The sequence below is a fragment of the Strongyloides ratti genome, assembly GCF_001040885.1.
Source record: "Strongyloides ratti genome assembly S_ratti_ED321, chromosome : 2".
Taxonomy (NCBI): domain Eukaryota; kingdom Metazoa; phylum Nematoda; class Chromadorea; order Rhabditida; family Strongyloididae; genus Strongyloides; species Strongyloides ratti.
Window position 1 is genome coordinate 8,041,899 of NC_037308.1, and position 20,142 is coordinate 8,062,040.

The following is a 20,142-nucleotide window of genomic DNA, read 5'->3' on the forward strand; positions in this document are numbered from 1 at the left end:
CTTTTACGTCATTTTCTTTTATCTTAATATAGAGGAAAAAAAAATGAAGTAGACGTCAGCTTATATCATGTTATCATAACAAAGTACATAAAATTTACTTAACTATAGTGGGAAGACTTTTCAAAGATATGTTAAGTTTAAAAAATGTGTAAAAAAAATTTTTTTTGTTATATAATAATCACTTATTATTTTAAACTATCCTATGCTATATACTTTTTTTTATTATATTTATAGAATAAATAATTTTTAGAAACATTAGTTCAAAAAAATGTATTATATAAACTTGTCTTTAAAATGGTTCACTCATTTTGATCATATCAAATAACAAGTTTTTTTTTTATACTACTACCGTATATTGTAATTTTCAAAACATTTTAAGATATAGTATACAATTTTTACTTTTAATTTATCTTTTTTTTTTAAAAATTACATTATATCTAAAATTACTTTTTTTTTAAAAATTAAAATTGTTATTATAATTAAAGTTACAGTAGAATTTGATAATTTTATGGTACATTAACATTTAAAATTAAATAACCAGGAAAAAAAACAATAATAATAAAATGAAACTTTTTTCAATTCGTGTTAAAATTATATGTTAAAATAAATTTAATTTATTCTAAAAACTAGAATATAAAAATAATAACTGAAATTAGAGTTAGAGTCATATTGTCAATTAAAAAAAAACAAAAATAAAATGTTAAAAATAATACTACTTTTGACATGTAACAATTTTAAAATGATCATGTAATTTAGATAAGCATACAATAATCATTAATTTATTAAAATAAGAAGAATAACAACAATAAGAAAAGATACATTTTAAATTTAATCTTATTTATAAAATGAAATAACAAAAAAAAATGTAACGTGATATTTGATTTTTATAAAACAAAATAAAATATAATTATTTATTCCTGTCACGTATATTTTCTATTTATGTATCATGATATTATTATTTAAGTAGTTAAATATTTTAATAAAACAATGTTAAAAAATATATCATAGCAACTTTTAAGATTGTCTTAAAGTAACCGAATATACATTTATAATACTTTAAAGAAATAAAATTTGTAATTAATATTTATGTAAATATGCACTTTAGATATGTACTTAAGCACATAAATATATTAATAACACTTTTTTATATAATAATTTTTTAGTTCATATATAACAAAGAAAAAATTAAAAAAGAATATGTAAAGTGAAAAGTTAAAAAAAAGTTGATTTTAAAAATATATAAATCTTAAAACACGATTTATAAATTTTTTGGTTAGTTAAATTATATATAAATTATTACACATATTTTTTCTTTTTCTATTAAAATTGTATTTTATAAATGACAATATTTTTAAAAGTCAATTTTAAAATATCAACTTTAGATACATGTAGAATAACTTGAAAAATAAAGAATATTTTATAATGAGACAACATTCTTATTCTAAGCTCTTCCATCTATAGAACTATATAGTTAGTTACTATACTATAAATTTATTAAGTTAACATTATCATCAAAATGATGTCATTTACGAATGAAGTTAATATATAACTTTATTTTTTTTATTGTATTTTAAAATATAATTAAAAATAATAAAAAATTTAAACAACATACAAGGAAGAATAATATAACATCTTTAGATATATTTATTGTTTAAAATATATATCTATCAACAATAAATATTTAAACATTTTCTATATTTAAAAATATATGTATAGCTCATTAGTAGATAAAAAAAAAAGTTTATTTAATTTTTTGTACAACTATTTTAATAATTTTGAAATTAAATATTTTATATATAATACTTGTAAAAAAAAAAGCTTTAAAAAATAATAAGAATAATTTAATTTTTATAATTGTATATATCCATATATATATATCACAAATTTATATTTAATCCTCTCGATGACTTTTCTCATGCATTGCAGATAGGCGTAGAAAAACTTGTTCTAATGAATTCTGTGTAATTGAATAATCTTTAATTGATGGTATTTTTAAATTATCATTTGAAGTTGTTGTTGATTGCATTGTTTCAAGTGAAGAGTTATAAGAATATTTTGAATGTAAATTTTCAACAAATTCATATAAAACACTCCATGTAAGATTAATCTTAGGAATATTCCACCTTAAAGTGTTTCTTAGTGTTTTAATGTCTGCTGATGAACAATCAAATCTTGAAACTATAACATCATTAATATCATCTAACATTTGAAGTGATGGATTTTCAAAAATAATTTCAAGTATATAATCTGAACCAAATTTAGATTTAAGATGTTGACTTGTACCAATATGAGAAAGTTTTCCCTTATTCATAAAGCCAATCTTGGTACATAATGTCTCACATTCTTCCATTGAATGAGATGTTAATAATATGGCTTGTTTTTGTTTACGAACCTCTGTTAATAAATTCCAAATAGCTCTTCTTGCTTTTGGATCAATACCAGATGTAGGTTCATCCAAAAACATCATTCCTGTATTTGCCATAATAGCAATTGATAAAGAAATTTTTCTTTTTTGTCCACCACTTAATTTTTTAAATTTTTTATTTGAATGACTTAACATATCAACACTTTCAAGTGCATAAGTAGATCTACTTTTATAGTCAATGAATCCATTTAATTGAGATAAAACACTCATTGATTCATATGGTGATAAGTCTGATAATAATGCATCAAATTGAGGACAATATCCTATAACTGGTGAGTTATTTATAGAAATATTTTTAATATAAGCCTCTCCTGAAGTAGGAAAAGTTGTTCCAGTCAACATATCAAAAGTAGTTGTTTTTCCTGCTCCATTTATTCCAAGTAAACCAAAACAATCTTTTTCATTAACACCAAATGACAAATCATCTACAGCTTTAAATTTTCCATAATATTTTGTTAAATTATTAGCAATTAATGGTAATCCAATACTTTCAGCACTATTAACCCAATCAATTTCTCCAATAACATCATCATCTCTTATATTTTCATCATAATTATTTTTAACATTTCTTAAATAAATTGAATTCCATAAATTATAAACAAAATTTCTAATTATTTTTGATTGTATTATGGTTAATAAAATTAAATTAAGGCAGGCTGAAGCAATAAGTAACATATAACTTTTTTTTAAATAAGTTTCAATTTCATGTATATCACTACTATTTTCAAATGTTTTTAATTTTAATAATGAATCCAAAAGATTATATCCAGGTACTAGTATTTTTAATAAATTATCCATATTTTCACTAATATGTGTACCTTTTACAAAACCAATTAAATTAATAATTATAGTCATAGCTATTGGTATTAATATACTACATGCATTCATTATTGAATTTGCCTTTGATGGTTTATTGAATAAAAATGACATCCAATAAATAAAAGGAATAACAGCAAAATAATATAATGTACAAAGATTTAACAAATATCCAATACGTTGACTAAATAAAGATAGTACAATTGCTGAACCAATATAAAATAACATAACCAAAGAATAAGTAATAAAATTGAAAATTAGAAATGATATCCAATATGTAATAACATTTAACTTTGTTAAAAGTTGTTGATGTTTAAATCTAGAAATACGTTCATCAACCAAAATTTCAATATATGAACATAAAGCATTATTATGAGTGGAAAATAAAAATCCAATAAGTACCATTGTTCTGTAACCCTGATCAAATGTATCATCTGTACTAATATTACTTCTTTCAACATCAAAAATTACAAGACTTGTCTTGATGAAATCTTTTTTAATATTAGCTATAACATTAAAAAATACATTAACTACATAAAAAATAGAATGATAAGCATTTCCATTAAATAAAAGTAACATTGAATTTCTTAAACTATTCATTTTTGCACCTATTCCAAAAGGTGGTTCTATCAATGATTCTTTTATAATATAACTTGTAATATTTTCAGATGAGGGTAACTTTTTTATTTGAAATGTTTTGTATGGTTCTAAATAGTTATAATAACTTTCCATAATTGAACTATTCATAAATGGAACATCTTGTAAAGGAATTTTTATTGGTCCTAATAAACTAACATCTGATTTGATAGTTTTTTCAAAAAAATAAAAATCTTTAATAAAAACAAGAGACATTTCAGTTCCGATAAAAAATAATATGAATGGTAATTGTTTCATTAAAAATGAAAATAAATTTCTCTTGTAGTAATATATTTGTTTCCTAAAAAGTGCAATCATTTGATTGTAAATTAATTTAATTCCAGAAACTCTATCATCATCATTTTCAGTGGAAATAAGTTTTGCATATTTAAATGCAGAATCCGTTTCATCCTCTCCACCATCAGCTAATTCACCAACTTTTAAGAAAACTTGTTCAAGAGTGTTTAAACTTAAACCAAATGATTTTATTTGAAGATTTTTCTCATTTTTTTCAAGATTTTTAAATAATTGAGAAAACATATGTTTGTCATTAATGGGTAATATTATTGAAAATTGACCGGATGTATCCTTAGTATTTACTACAGCATTAGGTATAACTCTTTTGACAAATTCTAATATATTTTCTTTTATAAAAACAGAATTATTTTCCAAAGTAAATGTTAATTGGTATCCAGTACCAAATTTCTTTTTCAAAAAATCACTTGTACCATCACATAAAACACGCCCCTTTCCCATTATAATAATTCTATCACCCATAGAATCTGCCTCATCCATATAATGAGTTGTCAATAAAATAGCTCTTGATTTTTTTTCTTCATTTAAAAGTATTGCTACATCTTGTCTTGCCTCAACATCCATACCAGAAGTAGGTTCATCCAAAAATACCATTTCACTTCCACCACATAAAGCCATACAAACAGACAACTTTCTTTTCATTCCTCCAGATAAATTACTACAATACTCATCAACTTTATCAATAAGTTTTAATCTCTCCAAATAACTAACAACATCACAATAATTTTTATTTGCTCTTGAAAGTTTTCCTGATATCTTTCCAAAAATACCTTTTTTTAAAAGAACAATAAATTTTAATTGTTCTCCTACAGTTAAGTTATTAAATATAGGATTATCCTGAGGACAATAACCAATATTTTTACGAAATTCATCTAAATTTTCATATAAATGTTTACCAAATAATTTAATTTCACCATATGTTGGAGCTGTAATTCCAGTTAACATGGAAAATGTTGTACTTTTTCCAGCACCATTATGACCCAGGAGGACAGTTGTATTACCTTTTTTAACTGAAAAAGAAACTCCATCAACTGCATTTCCAGAAGATTTATTCCATGATTTAACTAACTTTTTAACCTCTAAAATAGCATTTTCATTCCATATAAGTTCTGACTCTCTAATAGTTTCTGATTCACTTTCACTTGTTGAAAGTGATATACGATCATATTCATTTTTAAAGTTAAATTTGATTGGTAAATATGTTGAAAGAAATTGTTTAAATGACATTGGCATTGAATCATCTTTTGGAAATAAAGCATCAAGAATGAATGTTAAAAATAACATAATCCAACCATCTAATAATAACATAAAAATAGCATCACCCAAAGTAAAACTTTTTTGATCCATTTGAAATAAACTCCATGCTGTTAATGGTTTTGATGAATTTTCAATTTGACAAAATGTATTGATAGCAAAGTTGAATGCTGATATTATATTTATTGAGGAAAGGAAACATAAAGTTTTTTGAAAACGATTTGGTTCATATATATTGGATAAAAATTTCATAATTATAAGAGTAAATATAGTTACAGATGTTACGGTAGAAGATTTTTTACAAAAAGATGTAATAAATAACGAGAAACAGCATAATGAAAATCCAAATGAAAAAACAATAATATAAAATATTATTGAAGTTGATGGCTAATTAAAAAATTGAATTAAAAGTATAAAAATTATCAAAACTTACTTTCAAAACTACTGTAAGTGGAATACTCATAATAGCAATATTAATATACATTTTTGAAAGTGTTATGATAAAGTGTGATAAAAACCAGGGTATTGCTTTTACACCATTTGCATAAAGGTAAGCTTTCACTTTTGATTCACGTTCTGCAACAACATCTCTTGCTGAATGTATAACAGTAAAAGAGAAGACAAATAACCATAATAATGGAATTTTACTAATAAATGAAAATACTATATTATCATGAAACTCCGGTAACGGCATTCTTCGTAATGACAAAGAAGGTATATTTATATTTTTCATAAAATTATTCAAAAATATTTCGTTTAAAGCTACTTGAAAAGTAATTATTCCAGATGACCAATATGGAGGTTGTTTTGGAAGAGTAAAATAATCTGCAGACCTCCCAAAAACATCACCCTCAATCCATTGTGTTTTTTCCATCCAATAAGTATTAGATACACCTGGTTGAATAAATTTATACTGTAAACCATGTTTTTCACTAATATTTTGAAAATGCAGTGATACAATATATGGATTACAATGATAAGAATCATTCTTATATTTATTTTTATAAACATCTAAAATTTCCTTTTCACTATCCATTTTTAATAAAGAAATTTTATTAGAATATCTTTTTCCAAATTCTTCTAATAATAATTGTGAATTATTTTGTAAAATGGATTCATCTAATGTATACATAACAATAGCCTTTCTTCTTTCAAAACAATTTGGCCATATTCTTGGTAACATTCTAACTTTAAGATTAGCATCATTTTCATTTCCAAGTACAGGAACATTATGAAATATATGAGGTTTTATTATAACATTTCCATTTTCTGGTATTATATAATGTTCAACTAAAACTATTATAATTGGAAATATAAATTCCAGAATAAACCATAATTTTGATCGCCATAGTACAAGTAAATTTTTGTACAATAATAAAAAAAGATGTGCAAAAAACATAAATTATTCTTATTACTTTTTATAAAAATTAAACTATAAAATTAATTTTAAATTATTAACAAGTAAATAATTATATAAATCTTTTTAAATAACATTATCAAAAAAAAAACTTTTTTAAAAAAAATGAAAAGTTAAATATGTAAACAATGATGTATGCAATATACAATAATAAATTTAATGTTAAATTTAAGTATATAATTCGTATAATACTATTTTTAAAATATTTATTGTTGTATAAATTTAAAATCATTACTACATGGTATATAGAAAAAGTATAAAATACAAAGACAATGTTGATATTTTAGATGAAATATACATTCGATAGAAATAAGAAGAAGAAAAAAAAAACTAAGATTAAATAAATAATTTGAATAATGTATAAAGGTAAAATTTATTTTATTTAAATAGTATTAATTAAAATAATTAAACATTTCTATTACACATATATAATTATAAATTTTGTATAACTTAAATAAATATTTTGAAATTCCAAAAAAGTATATAATAGAAATAAACTATTCTCCACATTCTTTATACATATTTTAAATACATTATTATATAATAATGATAATAAAAAGAAGCATAAATGAATGAAAATACTTTTGATATAACTTTTTAAAATTTTATTCCAAGGTTAATTTAATACAAAAATAGTTTTTACTAAATCAATGTTTTATATCTTATCGATTGAAAATACACATTATACTTTTGTTTATGACATTTAAGAGTTAGATAGTATATGTTATTCATAATAGTATTTTTATTTTAAAAATTATATCTAATATGGTAAGAAGAAAAAATTAAATATAATAAGTAACAAAATTTATTATATATAAAAATTAACAGGTTTTTAAAAAAACATATGATAACATAACAAAGTTTGTAAAGTTATATATTAACTTAAAATTAATAATAATTTATTTAATAAAATGATTAAATTTTATATGATTATATTATTATAATAGTAATAATATTTAAACTATCCTGATTATGTACTATGAAGCTATTACGTATATATATGTTAAAAAAAAATCTACACTAAAATTTAAACAATTGATTAAAAAAAAATATTAGATTTAAAATGTCTTTAAAACATTTCTTCTTTCAATATTTATAAATATATTTATAATACAAAAAAAAGTGTAAGAACAATTTTTATTGTTACAAAATAATGGTCATTTCATATAAAAATATTTTATAATTAAAAAAAAAAAACCAATAAATTTCACCAGTTAATAGTTAAATTCTTTTTTTTTAAATTGATTATTATTTTTTTAAACATGATATTTTATTGTGAGTTTATATTATAATATAAAAATTTGTTAACTTTCTTTGTTAGTAATTTGATCTATGAATTATTTAACTATCAATTTTTATAAATATATAACAGTTATTTAACAGTTTATTTATTTAAAAAAATTTATGATGAAATAAATGAGATACATTTTTTATCAAAGTATTAAAAAGTCAAAGTTAAAAGTACTATGAATTTTTTTTTCGCATAAAACTTCTGGTAAGTTAAAACGGAGAATGTTCACATTTATAAAATAGATGAATGTCATCGAAAAAAAATTTTAATTAAAGTTATTATATATATTTGAAGATAAAAGTTTATCTAGAGTACTCGTTTTTTTTAAATTATATTATGGCATTGATTGCAACTACATTCGACGATTGTGGATTTGAAAAGGAATTTATAAAGTATCTTCATTCAATTGGATTTAACAGACCTCTTGGTTTGCAGCAACAATTGTTACCATTAATGGTTCAACAAGATTATGATATTCTATTGAGTGGAATGTCCAAATCTGGAAAAACCATTGGTTATATATTACCTATAATTAATCAAATTATTAAAGATAGAAAAAAAAATGATTTTTGTATTTCTAAAATATATCCAAGTGGTATAATTCTTATGGATCGAAAATCTTTAGTTGAATCTGTCACAAAACAAATTAAATATATTTGTCAGGGTAAATCTGTTAATATATTTTTATAATTATAATATTTTTATTTTAAAGGATTAAATATAAATCTTGTGATGGGAAATAAAAAAAAGTTAAACTTTACTTCAGTACATGGTGTTGATATTATTATTGCTAAAGTAGAAATAATGAGAGATTATATTACTAATTTTGGATCAGGTATCTCAAATATAAAATATATTATTGTTGATCAGGCTAATTTATATTCAAAAGGAAATAGTAAAATTGCATTAAAAAAAATTTATGATTATGTACAACAATTTGGTAATACTGAAGTTATATCTGTATTCAGTTCAATGGATTTTAGAAATGAAGAAAATAATTTATTATATAATTTTTTTGGAGATAATGTTAGAATTATAAAAAATTGTGAGACACGTATAGTAGGAAATAACTTAAGAAATAATTCTTTATTACATAGTAATAATTTACAATTTTCAAATAGTTGTAATTTCAATAAAGCAAATAATGGTAATCATGTGGTGAATAATAAAGATATTATTAATTCTATAACAAAAGAATATATTGTAATTCATGTATTTGATCCTTTCAAATCTATTTTACAAGTTGTTAATCAAATTTTTAAAAAAGATCCACTTGTGAATATTGTTATTTTTACAAAAACAAGTCATATTGGAAAATATTTAAATTATCTATTGTGTCAAACATACAACAAAGTACTATTTATAGATAAATCATCAAATTGCAATCATTCAAATTTGAATATTACACTTTTAATCCAAACAATTTTGATAATTGGAGATGATTCTCAATTTAATGTAAATTATAAATATAATAATATCATTCTTGTTCATTTACATGTACCATCCTCAAAAATAATATATGAAAAAAACATTTCTATGTTTAAGAGTAATTTTAACCAAGTAATTAAATCTATTTTACTTGATAGTGAAGAAAAATTAGATGATTTTATAAAATGTATTTGTTAATTTTATAATTATAATATTGTAATAAAGTTTTTAATTTAACAATATTAAACTGATAATAAAAAATAATTAAAAGAAAATCATTGATTTTATCAAATTAATTAATCTTTTATAATAATCAGTGTTGTTTAAGATTTACAATTTTTTGATAAATTAAAATAACTTTAATTAAAAATATTTAAAGAAGAAGTTGTCATAAGTAATTAAAAATAATATTTCTAATTTTGTTGATTTATATAAAAAGAAATTTACGGTGATTATTTTTGTGTAAAAATTACTTCACGTCTACTTTTTACCAACGGAAAAAATTTTTACATCATTTTATGATAATATCTAATAATGGGTGATCAGGTGTGTAATGAAAAGGTAAATTCTAACAAAAATAATGGAAAATGGAGAGCCGTAGTATTGGTTGCTAGTGATTCCTGTTCAATTGGTAGTAAAGAAGAGAAAAGTGGAAAAAGAGCAAGTGAATTGATAACTCAAAAATTAGGGTGTACATTCTGTAATATACCTAAAGTTATAGTTACAAGTGATGATAAAGACAAACTTGTTGATCAAATGAAATTTTTGGTAGATTTTGACAAGTATGATTTAATAATTACCGTTGGAGGAACTGGTTGGAGTCCAAGAGACAACACACCAGAAGCAACAAAAATGGTTATTGATAAAGAATGTAATGGATTGAGTCAAGCTTTGATAAATAAAAGTTTAGAAAAAACAAGTATGGCTGCATTGACAAGACTTACTTGTGGAATAAGAAAAAATTCATTGATTGTTAATCTTCCTGGTAAACTTAAAGCTGTTGAGGAATGTTTTGAAATTTTAGAAAATGTCTTAAGTCATGGAATGGATGTATTAAAAAATAATTTACAAGCTGTTGATAATTTGCATGGTCCTAGATAATTCTAAATATTATAATTTTTATATAATAATATTTTTATATAATAAAAATATAATATTTTATTTTTCCTTTTAAATTATGTCAACTTCAATTAATAATAATAATTTACTTTCATCAAAGAAAGGGGTAAATTTTTCTCCAGAATATGAAAAAGATTCTACTATTAAATCAACATCTATTACAAAAATTCCACCTGGAAATAGTCAAAAATCTTCTTCAAGTATTCCATTTTCACAACCTGTTAAAAGACATCCGATGCCTTGTAGTAATATTAGCACTAATTTAGACACAACAAGTTTAGTTTCTTCTAATGCAGGAAAAAGATTGAATGAAGCTTTTACTTTTTGGAAGATGAATAATTTAGCCAATTTTAAAATAAGCTCACAAGAATTTACAATTTTGGAAAAAGAATTAGAAAAACAAAATATTGAAGGTACAAAATGTAAAGATGTTCATAAATGGTTAATTAATAATAATGGAAATTATGAGAAACAAGTTAAAAAATTTAGTATTTGTATATATATTCTCTCTAAATATATATATATTTCAAAACAAACAGCACTAGATACTTTATATGAATCTGCCCGTCAAGGTGTTTTAACATTTTCAGAGCTTAAAAATTCATATTATATTGATTTTATAAAGAAAATGGAACCTGATGTCTCATTAACATTGGAACAATTAGCATTGATAATTAAAAAAATTTTAAAAAAAAGATTTCATTAAAATTCTATAAATGTATTTTTAAAGCCCAAATTTTTGTCAGTTTAGTTGTTACTAAATACAAGTTTAATTTCCATCTAATCAAAATAATATATTATAATAAATATTCATATATTTTAAAATTTTTATTAAAAATCATAATATTTAATGCATATTTTTTAACCAATAAATTTGTTTATTCAATTTGTACAAAGATATATAAATGTAAATATTATAAATATTAAATCTAAAAAGTACATTTTTATATTACTTGGTGACTTAATTTTTACATATTTATTTCTATTTATTTTTAAACTATTTTTTACTATATGAAATATTAGTTTTTCTTTTTTTATTGGTGTTGTTTTTTGTAACATTAATGCATACCTTTTACAATTAAACTCATATTTGGGATTTTCAATTAATTCTGTTAAAGAATTTGAAAATGTATTAGAATTTATATTCATTTTATCAACCAAAATACCAAGTTTTTTTTGTTCAATTATCTTAGAATTTTTACCATGATCAGCAAATAAAGGCATTAAAATCATTGGTTTTCCATTTATCAATGTTTCAATCATACTACTCCAACCACCATGTGTTATAATACCTTTATAATTTTTGTGTTCCATTAAAGCAACTTGTGGTAACCATTTTACTAGAAAAACATTATTAGAATATCTTACTATTTCTTTTTTTTGATCTTCATATTTTACTATAAATGTTATATTAGAAAATTTTTTAAAAGCTTTAAAAAGAGAATTTTTCATTAGTAAAGGCATATCTGAAGTTTTGGCTATTGAACCAAATGTCACCAGAAAGAAGAAGGGTTTGAAATTTGCAATTTTTTGAAAGTTTTCACCTAATTCAGACGTTGGTTTTTCAACTGTTATCCCTGCAACATTATGTATCATATTTGATGTAGGAGTAGAGAAATCAAGTATTGGTAAATTATTTGCAATAATACTTTGTGAACTTTGACCAATATTCCATACATTGTCTATTTGATGCATACTTTGAGGATATTCTAACTTAAATATATCAGTTATTTTTGTTTTTGAAAAATAAGTATGTACACTTTCTGTTACAATAGCTGTTAATAAGTTAATAATTCTTTCAGAAAAATTCATAATATCACCAAAAGGTGAAAAAAGTTCAGATACATAACTTAATGGATAATTTACTCCTACTGTTTCAGGTTGTAATCTATATATATTTGTTGCTGATAACCAATGAATATTTTTTATTCCCAAAGCTTTAAATAAACCTAATCCACATGAATCATATTGTTCCACAAAACCAACTTCAAATTTTTCATTAGCTAATGATTGAATTAATTTTTTATTATTTATTAAATTATAACAACCATAAGTTAAAATTGATGAAGCTTTAATTAATTTGTATAATATTTTTGGATTTAACAAAGAACTATCTTCAAATGGACCTGGATTTTTCCACAATGTATTTGGAAGCATTCCATTATTCAGACCAATGTTTATTCTTCTACGTGTTGTAGAATTTAAAAAATCTACCTTAACAAATGGGTCAATATCTGGAAGAAGTATTGTCTAAAAAAGTTAATTATTTAAAATTTATCAACTTACAACATCTAAGCCATTATCAGCTAGTAATTTTGCAATTTTCTGATTAAATGCAACATGACTAAAAGATAATGTAGGAACATAAAACAAAAGTTTTCTAGCTTTATTAGTATTATTATCATTTAAATAACTATTATTATAAAGTAAAGAAGAAGATAACTTAAAAAATAATATAAGTAATAGTAAAATTTTTAGCATTTTCTTTTCTACCTTAGCAATAATACTAAATAAGGGTATATAATCAGATTATATTTATATCAATATAAATTAGCCTTCACTTGACTGTAGACAAGGTTCCCTAACTGTGCCTCTTTTATCAATTTTCATAATAATGAGGTCGAAATTATTATAAACTATCATAAAAGGTCATATCACATTATCCTCATTATCAATCATATCCACTTAAAAAAGTAGCAAAGGTTTAAATTCAATTGTTATCAAAAAGAAAAATAAACAGTATGAATTCTTAGATTGAAGGGCAACAAATATTATGATACATATAGTTTAACAATAAATTACTTATTAAAAACCAATTCAAAAATATACAACATTTATCCAGATAATTATCTTTCCTGTTAAAATTATTTGCTTACCAAACATTTTTAAATAACCTAATTTTTTTATAAATAAAAAAACGGTTGTAAATTACATAATAACTTTTGCAACCTAATAAAAATCCAAAAAAAAATAATATCATTATTAATTATGGTTAAAAAATATTTATTTAAAATGATTATATTTAAAATAAAGTTAACTTATGGTTTTCCTTGTTTAATCATTTGAGAAAAAGACATCTTAGGTTTTTCATCATCCCAATCATCTAGTTGACAAACTTTTGTCTGTACTCCTGTAACTGTACTAGTTTTATATTCTTCAATAGGAAACTCTTCAAACTCTTCTTCGTTATCAATATGTGCTTCAACAGCTTCTTTTTCAGTGGCTAAAGTTTTTAAATCAGGAGAAGACATTATCTTAAATAAAAAAAAAAAACTATATGTATAAGATAAAAGATTTATGCAAAATAATGAAAATAATATTTAAGAGAATCGTGATAAGAATAAATTATTAAAAATATTACTAAAAAATATATGAAAAAAGAATCTATTAAAAAACGATGATATTAATTTTTAATATATCTTAGTAAGAATATTTTTTATGGTGAAATATATAATATACAAGCGTAAGTAAACAAAGAATATACAATGTACCAATACACTTAACTTTGTTTAAAAATTTTTATTTAAATTTGTAAAAATGGATTCATTGGAGGATGACAAGAAAATTTTTAAAGAGCCTTTTCCTATAGATAATTATACTTTTCGTCAACCACCTGGTTGTGCAGATGATACAGATTCAGATGATGATGAAATAAATTCGTAAGTTGTTATATATTTATATATTAATTTTTTTAATAACTTTATAGAATTATTAATAATACTAAAGATTTTGATGCAATAGAGAGAGGTAGAAGATCTAGAAGCTCTTCTGTATGTTCTGTAAGTTCAGTTATTGATGACTACATTCCTGAACAATGGATTTTGAAAGATTTTCATCTTCCTGATGATATTGAAATGAAAAGACTAGGAAAAGTTTTAAATATTGTTGAGACTGTTGTTACAATTGGTGACACAGAAAAATCTGGACATATTATAAATCTTGAAAGTAAAGTTTTTAATGAAGATAGACTTTGTATTGGAGTAATTTATGATATTATGGGATCAGTTACTGATCCAATATACTGCTTGAGGTTTGATACAGAGATGCGTGCTCATTCATTGACACCTGGTCAGACTTTATATGTTGCTAAATCTGGAAAAGAATTTACAGAAATAATTTTTAAGGAAACATTTAAATCCATGAAAATTGAAGAGGAATTTTCAGAATCTGAAGATGAGTATTAATATAGTTGAAGTCATGTGTACATTTTGAATAATATGATTTGTTGTTGATTTATTTGTTTTAATCTCAATTTTGTTTTACATAAAAAATACATTAAAATTTGGCACTTTTTAAAATGACATGAAATTTTTCTTTTCATAATTTATAATTATTCATCAATTTAATGTTTATTAGAAAATGGTTCTCAGATTTATGATCATATTTTCATTATCTGTAGAAATGTAGTAAATTAAATAAATATTAGACTACCAAAAATAAATTGTCTTTTATACAAATAATCATTTTTAGAAGGTAAATTTACTAACTTTGTTACACAGGAATTTAAAGTAAGAGTTACATTACCGTAATACTGGTAATTTATTTAAAGTGGCAAATAAAAAGTTGACTTTTTAATAATGAAAAAAACGTCAAAGAAACTTTAGCATAAAAAAAAATTTTTTAAAAATATGAGAAATGATATAATAGTAAATTGAGAAATAAACAAATAATTTATGAAAAACAAATGTTATAGTGGTATAAACTATTTCTAAATTATAAAGTTTGAAAATATTTCAATTAACTATTGAATCCTGAACACATTATCAAGTAAAATTTTGAGTTTTAACAAAGAAAGAAAATGGCAAATTAAAAAATAAATAAATTTAGTAAGAATATGAAACGATCGAAGATTCATATAACAATCCCAATTATAAGTAATCCAGTTAATTATAATTGTTAAACTATTTTCATTTATAAAATTTGAATAAGCATTTGAATAAAAAAATAGCAAATATAGCCTTCTAAATTATAATAATTTTTATAATATGCAAAAAAAATTTATATTTATATATAATATTCTAGGTATATTTTGTCAAAAGGTTTAATTGTATTAAAAATTGCCGTGTTTATTATTTATTTAATTAATTTTTAAACATAAAGCTACATCTTTATTTCTTGTAATCAAATTAAAAATTTTGTCATTTAATGTTAAATTTTTTATTTATTTTAGTAAGTATATATTATCATTGATCAATTGATTATTTTTTTAAGTGTATTTATTATAGTATTGTATATATGCTATGTACTGAAAACAAAAAGTTAAAGTAGTAAGAAAAAAATAAAACTTTAGTCATAAACACATTGGATTATAGAAAATATTTGTGGTCCTTTGGGAAGAAGTTTATATTAATACCGTTGATTTACGTTAGTGCCACTGTTGTGATTATGTTTATACACACTGTAGATCAGGAGTAGCAATAACTATTGAAATCAATAGAAAAATTATAAAAATTTATTGTGTTAAAATAACTTTCTATAATGTTTACACGTGAAGAATCTAGAACTCGTTTAGGAGATATTTATAAATTGTTAGATGCTACTATACTTGAGTATCAAAATCCTATAACTGGTTTATTTGAAAATAATCCTACAAATTTTCCAAGTAAGTAGAAATATACTTGTTTGAATAATAATTATTAAGATCATGCTTGGATTCGTGATAATTTATATGCAGTTCAAGCATTATGGGCTCTATATAGAGCTTATAAAAAATGTGCCTACTCTGATGAGGAGATGGAAAATGTAAAAAAAATTGGTTATAGTTGGTAATTTATATTTTAAGTTATATTTTAATATTATTTTAGTATCAAAGTTATGCAATCAATTATGGAATGTATGATTCGACAGGCTGATAAAATTGAACTTTTTAAGTTACACCAAAGGCCATATGATGCTTTACATGCAAAATATTCTGCAATTAACAAAAAATCCGTTTCTGGTGATCAAGAATGGGGTCATCATCAAATTGATGCTATTTCATTATTTTTATTAATTCTTGCTCAAATGACAGCTTCTGGTTTACAAATTGTTAGAAATTTTGATGAGGTTGCTTTTATACAAAATTTAGTTTACTATATTGAAATAGCTTATAGAACTCCAGATTATGGAATTTGGGAACGGGGTGATAAAACAAATCAAGGAATTACAGAGTTAAATTCAAGTTCTGTTGGATTGGCAAAAGCAGCAATGCATGCTTTAAGAGAAGTTGGTGATTTATTTTCTGATGGATCAAAATCATCTTGTATTCATATCGTTTCTGATGAAATTGAACAATGTGATGCTGTATTATCATCAATGCTTCCAAGAGAATCATTTTCCAAAGAAGTTGATGCAGCTTTACTTTCTATGATTTCATTTCCAGCATTTGCTGTAGCTGATATAGAATTAATTACTAAAACAAGAGATGCTGTTTTAGAATTATTATATGGGCAGTATGGATGTATTCGTTTTATAAGAGATGGTTATAAAACTGTATTAGAAGATCCAAATAGATTACATTATAATAATTCAGAATTACAAAATTTTGAAAATATTGAATGCGAATGGCCTCTTTTCTTATTATTTTTAATAATTGATTCTTATTTTAATAAAGATGAAGAAAAAATTATTGAATACTGGGCTAGATTAGAACGTTCTTTAGTAAAAGATAAAGATTTAGATTTGGTTCCTGAATTATATCGTGTTCCTGCTAACAAAGTTCAAGCTGAAAAACGTGATCCAAAAAGTCAAAAACGAGAAGTTGGTGGTTTAGTTCCATTTTTATGGGCACAAAGTTTATATATTATTTGTTTACTTCTTCGTGAAAATCTTATTACAGCTCCAGAATTAGATCCATTATCTAGGAGATTAGCAATAACTGAAAAACGGCCACCAAGTGAGGTTCAAGTTGTTATATTGGCTGAAACATTAGATGTAAAACATCAATTGGCTGAAAGAGATATTGAAGTTCAAACACTTGATGAAATTGATCCTATTTTTACTGTACAACCAGCATCTGTTTTTCAAAAAATTTTAGGAAGATTTGGTGAATGTAATAAACTAAAATTAACTGGTCGTCCAGAAGATAGAGATATCGGATTATTAACTACATCTATTCTTTATCAACTTGGACAAAGATTTGTAGTTTTTACACCACAATTTATGGACCGTAAAAGATCACATCTATTTTATGATATTCGTATTTTAATGGATGAATGGGCTAGTGAGTTACAATATATTTATACTTCTTGGAATTCTGCAAATATGTCTGGACGTCCATTAGTTGTTTTAGTTGTATCAAAACATATGTTGCATAATAAAGATGTGAATGAAGAAAATGAAGATGGATTATCATCTATTGAAATGAAGGCAACAGTTATAGATACAATTTTAAAAATTAAAAATGGATATATAGATGGTAGTAGAGTTGTAATGGGCCATCTACATTCTTTTTTCAGAACTACAGCTATATCAAAACTTCATCTTCATGATCATTATTCACATTTTATAAATCATTCATATATGAATGGAAGTGCTCATAGAAGTTATTTAGATAGAGAAGATGTAAATGAAGCCACTTCTGATACACCACAGAGAAAAGATAGTGGAATAAAACGTTCAAATTCAATTAAAGATAGAAGACCAAAACAATTTAATGCTGTACATGAAGCTTCTATGCGCCATAGATCAATGATATTTGATTCAAATGATGTTGATTTGGTTCAACTTCGATTAGCTTATAATTCAGCTAAAATGAATAGTCTTAATTCAATACCATCAAGTCCTGAAAAACTTATTGATACATTATCTGAAACAAGATGTTCAACTAGTCCAATAGAAATACCATCAAATGCTCCTGAATTTTTAGCTTCTGAATATGTAGCTTCTCCGTTTGGTGAGGAGTCATGGCTTACAAATCATCAAAAAAATGAATTAATTGATATGAGTGATGATAGTTTAATTGATTTATTAAATGAAACAAATATATTGGAAGAACAAGCAAGTATAATTCATTGCCTTTGGATTAAACGTGGTCCAAATTATCAAATTTATATGAAATCACATGATGTACATGTTTCTGTACGTGAGTTAACTGAAGAAGTATATAGAAAAGCATGTATTGGTAGGGAATGGACATGGGTTAGAATTGCATCTGGTTTATTAGATAAACAAATGGATGAATTAACAAAAAATGTTACACATTTAATGGTACGACAAAAACAATTAACAGTTGGTTTACCATCAAAAACTGAGGAAGCAATAACTTGTCCAAAAACAAAAGAAGAATTAAGAATAATTCTTAATCGTGCTTATAGAGATGATAAAAATGGAATAACTTTAGCTCAAGAAGTTATAGTTGCATTAGGAAGTTTAGTTCGTACAGATCCTAAATTATTTATTGAAATGTTTAGGCTTCGTATTGGTCTTATTGTACAGGTTATGGCTAGTGAATTAGCAAGAATTAAACATTTAGGAGTTGAGGAAGCATCATTACATCTATTATATTTAAGTCCATTTGAAATTAAGGAAATGATTCATGCATTATTAAGTGGACGATTATTAGAAGAAGTGAGTAGTAGATCATCAGTTGGTGTTGGTATAAGAGAAAAACGTACAGGAATGGAAAGTTTCAGAAAACAAATAGAAGAAAGAAAAAGTTTAAGAAGAAGTTTACGATCAGTTATATCAAAAAATGATGATACAGTTTTGGAAAAAGAGGAATGTAGCGATGATAGTGAATTAGATGATGATTATCAATATGGTATATGGTTAAGACATAGAAGAATTGATGGAGCACTTAATAGAGTTCCACAATCATTTTATGCTACAATATGGAATACTTTAAGAAGATTTTATAGTGGAATTACTGTTGGTGGACATCTTTTAGATTGGAGTTTAACACAAGAAATGACAACAAGAGAAATCAAATTTTCACTTCAAGTAGAACATATATTAAATCAAATTGTTGAACCTGAATATCGGGAAATTTTAGTTGAAGCATTTATGTTACTTGGAAATGTTGATAAGTTAATACAATATGCTCCAAGAATTGATAATTCTCAACCATTTGAGTTAGATAGAATTGTTCGTGTTGCAAATGCTTTATTTGTAGAACATAATCGTGAAATGGACACAATTGTAATGGAATGTTGTGGAAGTAATAATTTTTGTGATGGCGCTAGAGGAATTTGTCAATATTTTTATGATTCTGCACCAGCCGGTGAATATGGAACAGCTCATTATATGATAAAAGCTCTTATGGATCTTTTTGCCTATGATTTTTAATACTATATTTATTAGAGCATATTTCAATCATTTTATTTTTAATATACCTATTAACATTTTTATTTTAACAAATTAAAATAGTTTTTAAATATGTCATACTTGTAGGTTTATATATTTTTTATTGTTAGAGAGTATTATTTTTAGTAAAATAAATTTTAAAAATTATTAATATAGCAT

General features: G+C 23.1%; 8 protein-coding genes across 8 annotated transcripts; 5 read left to right on the plus strand and 3 right to left on the minus strand.

The window, feature by feature from the left end:
• Positions 1-1,891: 1,891 nt before the first annotated feature.
• On the minus strand, positions 1,892-6,845 carry SRAE_2000257100 (ATP-binding cassette sub-family A member 2; the record flags this gene model as incomplete). Its single annotated transcript, XM_024653655.1, has 2 exons — positions 1,892-5,833; positions 5,880-6,845. The coding sequence occupies 2 exons, from the start codon at positions 6,843-6,845 to the stop codon at positions 1,892-1,894; spliced, it is 4,908 nt and encodes a 1,635-aa protein (XP_024507110.1).
• A 1,645-nt stretch (positions 6,846-8,490) lies between these two features.
• Positions 8,491-9,780, plus strand: SRAE_2000257200 (DNA/RNA helicase, DEAD/DEAH box type, N-terminal domain and Helicase, superfamily 1/2, ATP-binding domain and RNA helicase, DEAD-box type, Q motif domain and P-loop containing nucleoside triphosphate hydrolase domain-containing protein; the record flags this gene model as incomplete). Its single annotated transcript, XM_024653656.1, has 2 exons — positions 8,491-8,818; positions 8,867-9,780. 2 exons carry the CDS (start codon positions 8,491-8,493, stop codon positions 9,778-9,780), a joined length of 1,242 nt encoding a protein of 413 aa, XP_024507111.1.
• Positions 9,781-10,116: 336 nt separating this feature from the next.
• On the plus strand, positions 10,117-10,683 carry SRAE_2000257300 (Molybdopterin binding domain-containing protein; the record flags this gene model as incomplete). Its single annotated transcript, XM_024653657.1, has 1 exon — positions 10,117-10,683. The coding sequence occupies one exon, from the start codon at positions 10,117-10,119 to the stop codon at positions 10,681-10,683; it is 567 nt and encodes a 188-aa protein (XP_024507112.1).
• A 76-nt stretch (positions 10,684-10,759) lies between these two features.
• On the plus strand, positions 10,760-11,407 carry SRAE_2000257400 (Hypothetical protein; the record flags this gene model as incomplete). The annotated part of the gene is made up of 1 exon (XM_024653658.1): positions 10,760-11,407. One exon carries the CDS (start codon positions 10,760-10,762, stop codon positions 11,405-11,407), a length of 648 nt encoding a protein of 215 aa, XP_024507113.1.
• A 141-nt stretch (positions 11,408-11,548) lies between these two features.
• SRAE_2000257500 (UDP-glucuronosyl/UDP-glucosyltransferase family-containing protein) lies at positions 11,549-13,311 on the minus strand (the record flags this gene model as incomplete). The annotated part of the gene is made up of 5 exons (XM_024653659.1): positions 11,549-11,630; positions 11,771-12,951; positions 12,988-13,143; positions 13,195-13,207; positions 13,268-13,311. 5 exons carry the CDS (start codon positions 13,309-13,311, stop codon positions 11,549-11,551), a joined length of 1,476 nt encoding a protein of 491 aa, XP_024507114.1.
• Positions 13,312-13,739: 428 nt separating this feature from the next.
• On the minus strand, positions 13,740-13,952 carry SRAE_2000257600 (DSS1/SEM1 family-containing protein; the record flags this gene model as incomplete). The annotated part of the gene is made up of 1 exon (XM_024653660.1): positions 13,740-13,952. One exon carries the CDS (start codon positions 13,950-13,952, stop codon positions 13,740-13,742), a length of 213 nt encoding a protein of 70 aa, XP_024507115.1.
• Positions 13,953-14,238: 286 nt separating this feature from the next.
• Positions 14,239-14,885, plus strand: SRAE_2000257700 (H/ACA ribonucleoprotein complex, subunit Gar1/Naf1 family and Translation protein, beta-barrel domain-containing protein; the record flags this gene model as incomplete). The annotated part of the gene is made up of 2 exons (XM_024653661.1): positions 14,239-14,360; positions 14,408-14,885. 2 exons carry the CDS (start codon positions 14,239-14,241, stop codon positions 14,883-14,885), a joined length of 600 nt encoding a protein of 199 aa, XP_024507116.1.
• A 1,294-nt stretch (positions 14,886-16,179) lies between these two features.
• SRAE_2000257800 (Probable phosphorylase b kinase regulatory subunit alpha) lies at positions 16,180-19,965 on the plus strand (the record flags this gene model as incomplete). Its single annotated transcript, XM_024653663.1, has 3 exons — positions 16,180-16,303; positions 16,343-16,466; positions 16,506-19,965. The coding sequence occupies 3 exons, from the start codon at positions 16,180-16,182 to the stop codon at positions 19,963-19,965; spliced, it is 3,708 nt and encodes a 1,235-aa protein (XP_024507117.1).
• Between the last annotated feature and the right edge of the window lie 177 nt (positions 19,966-20,142).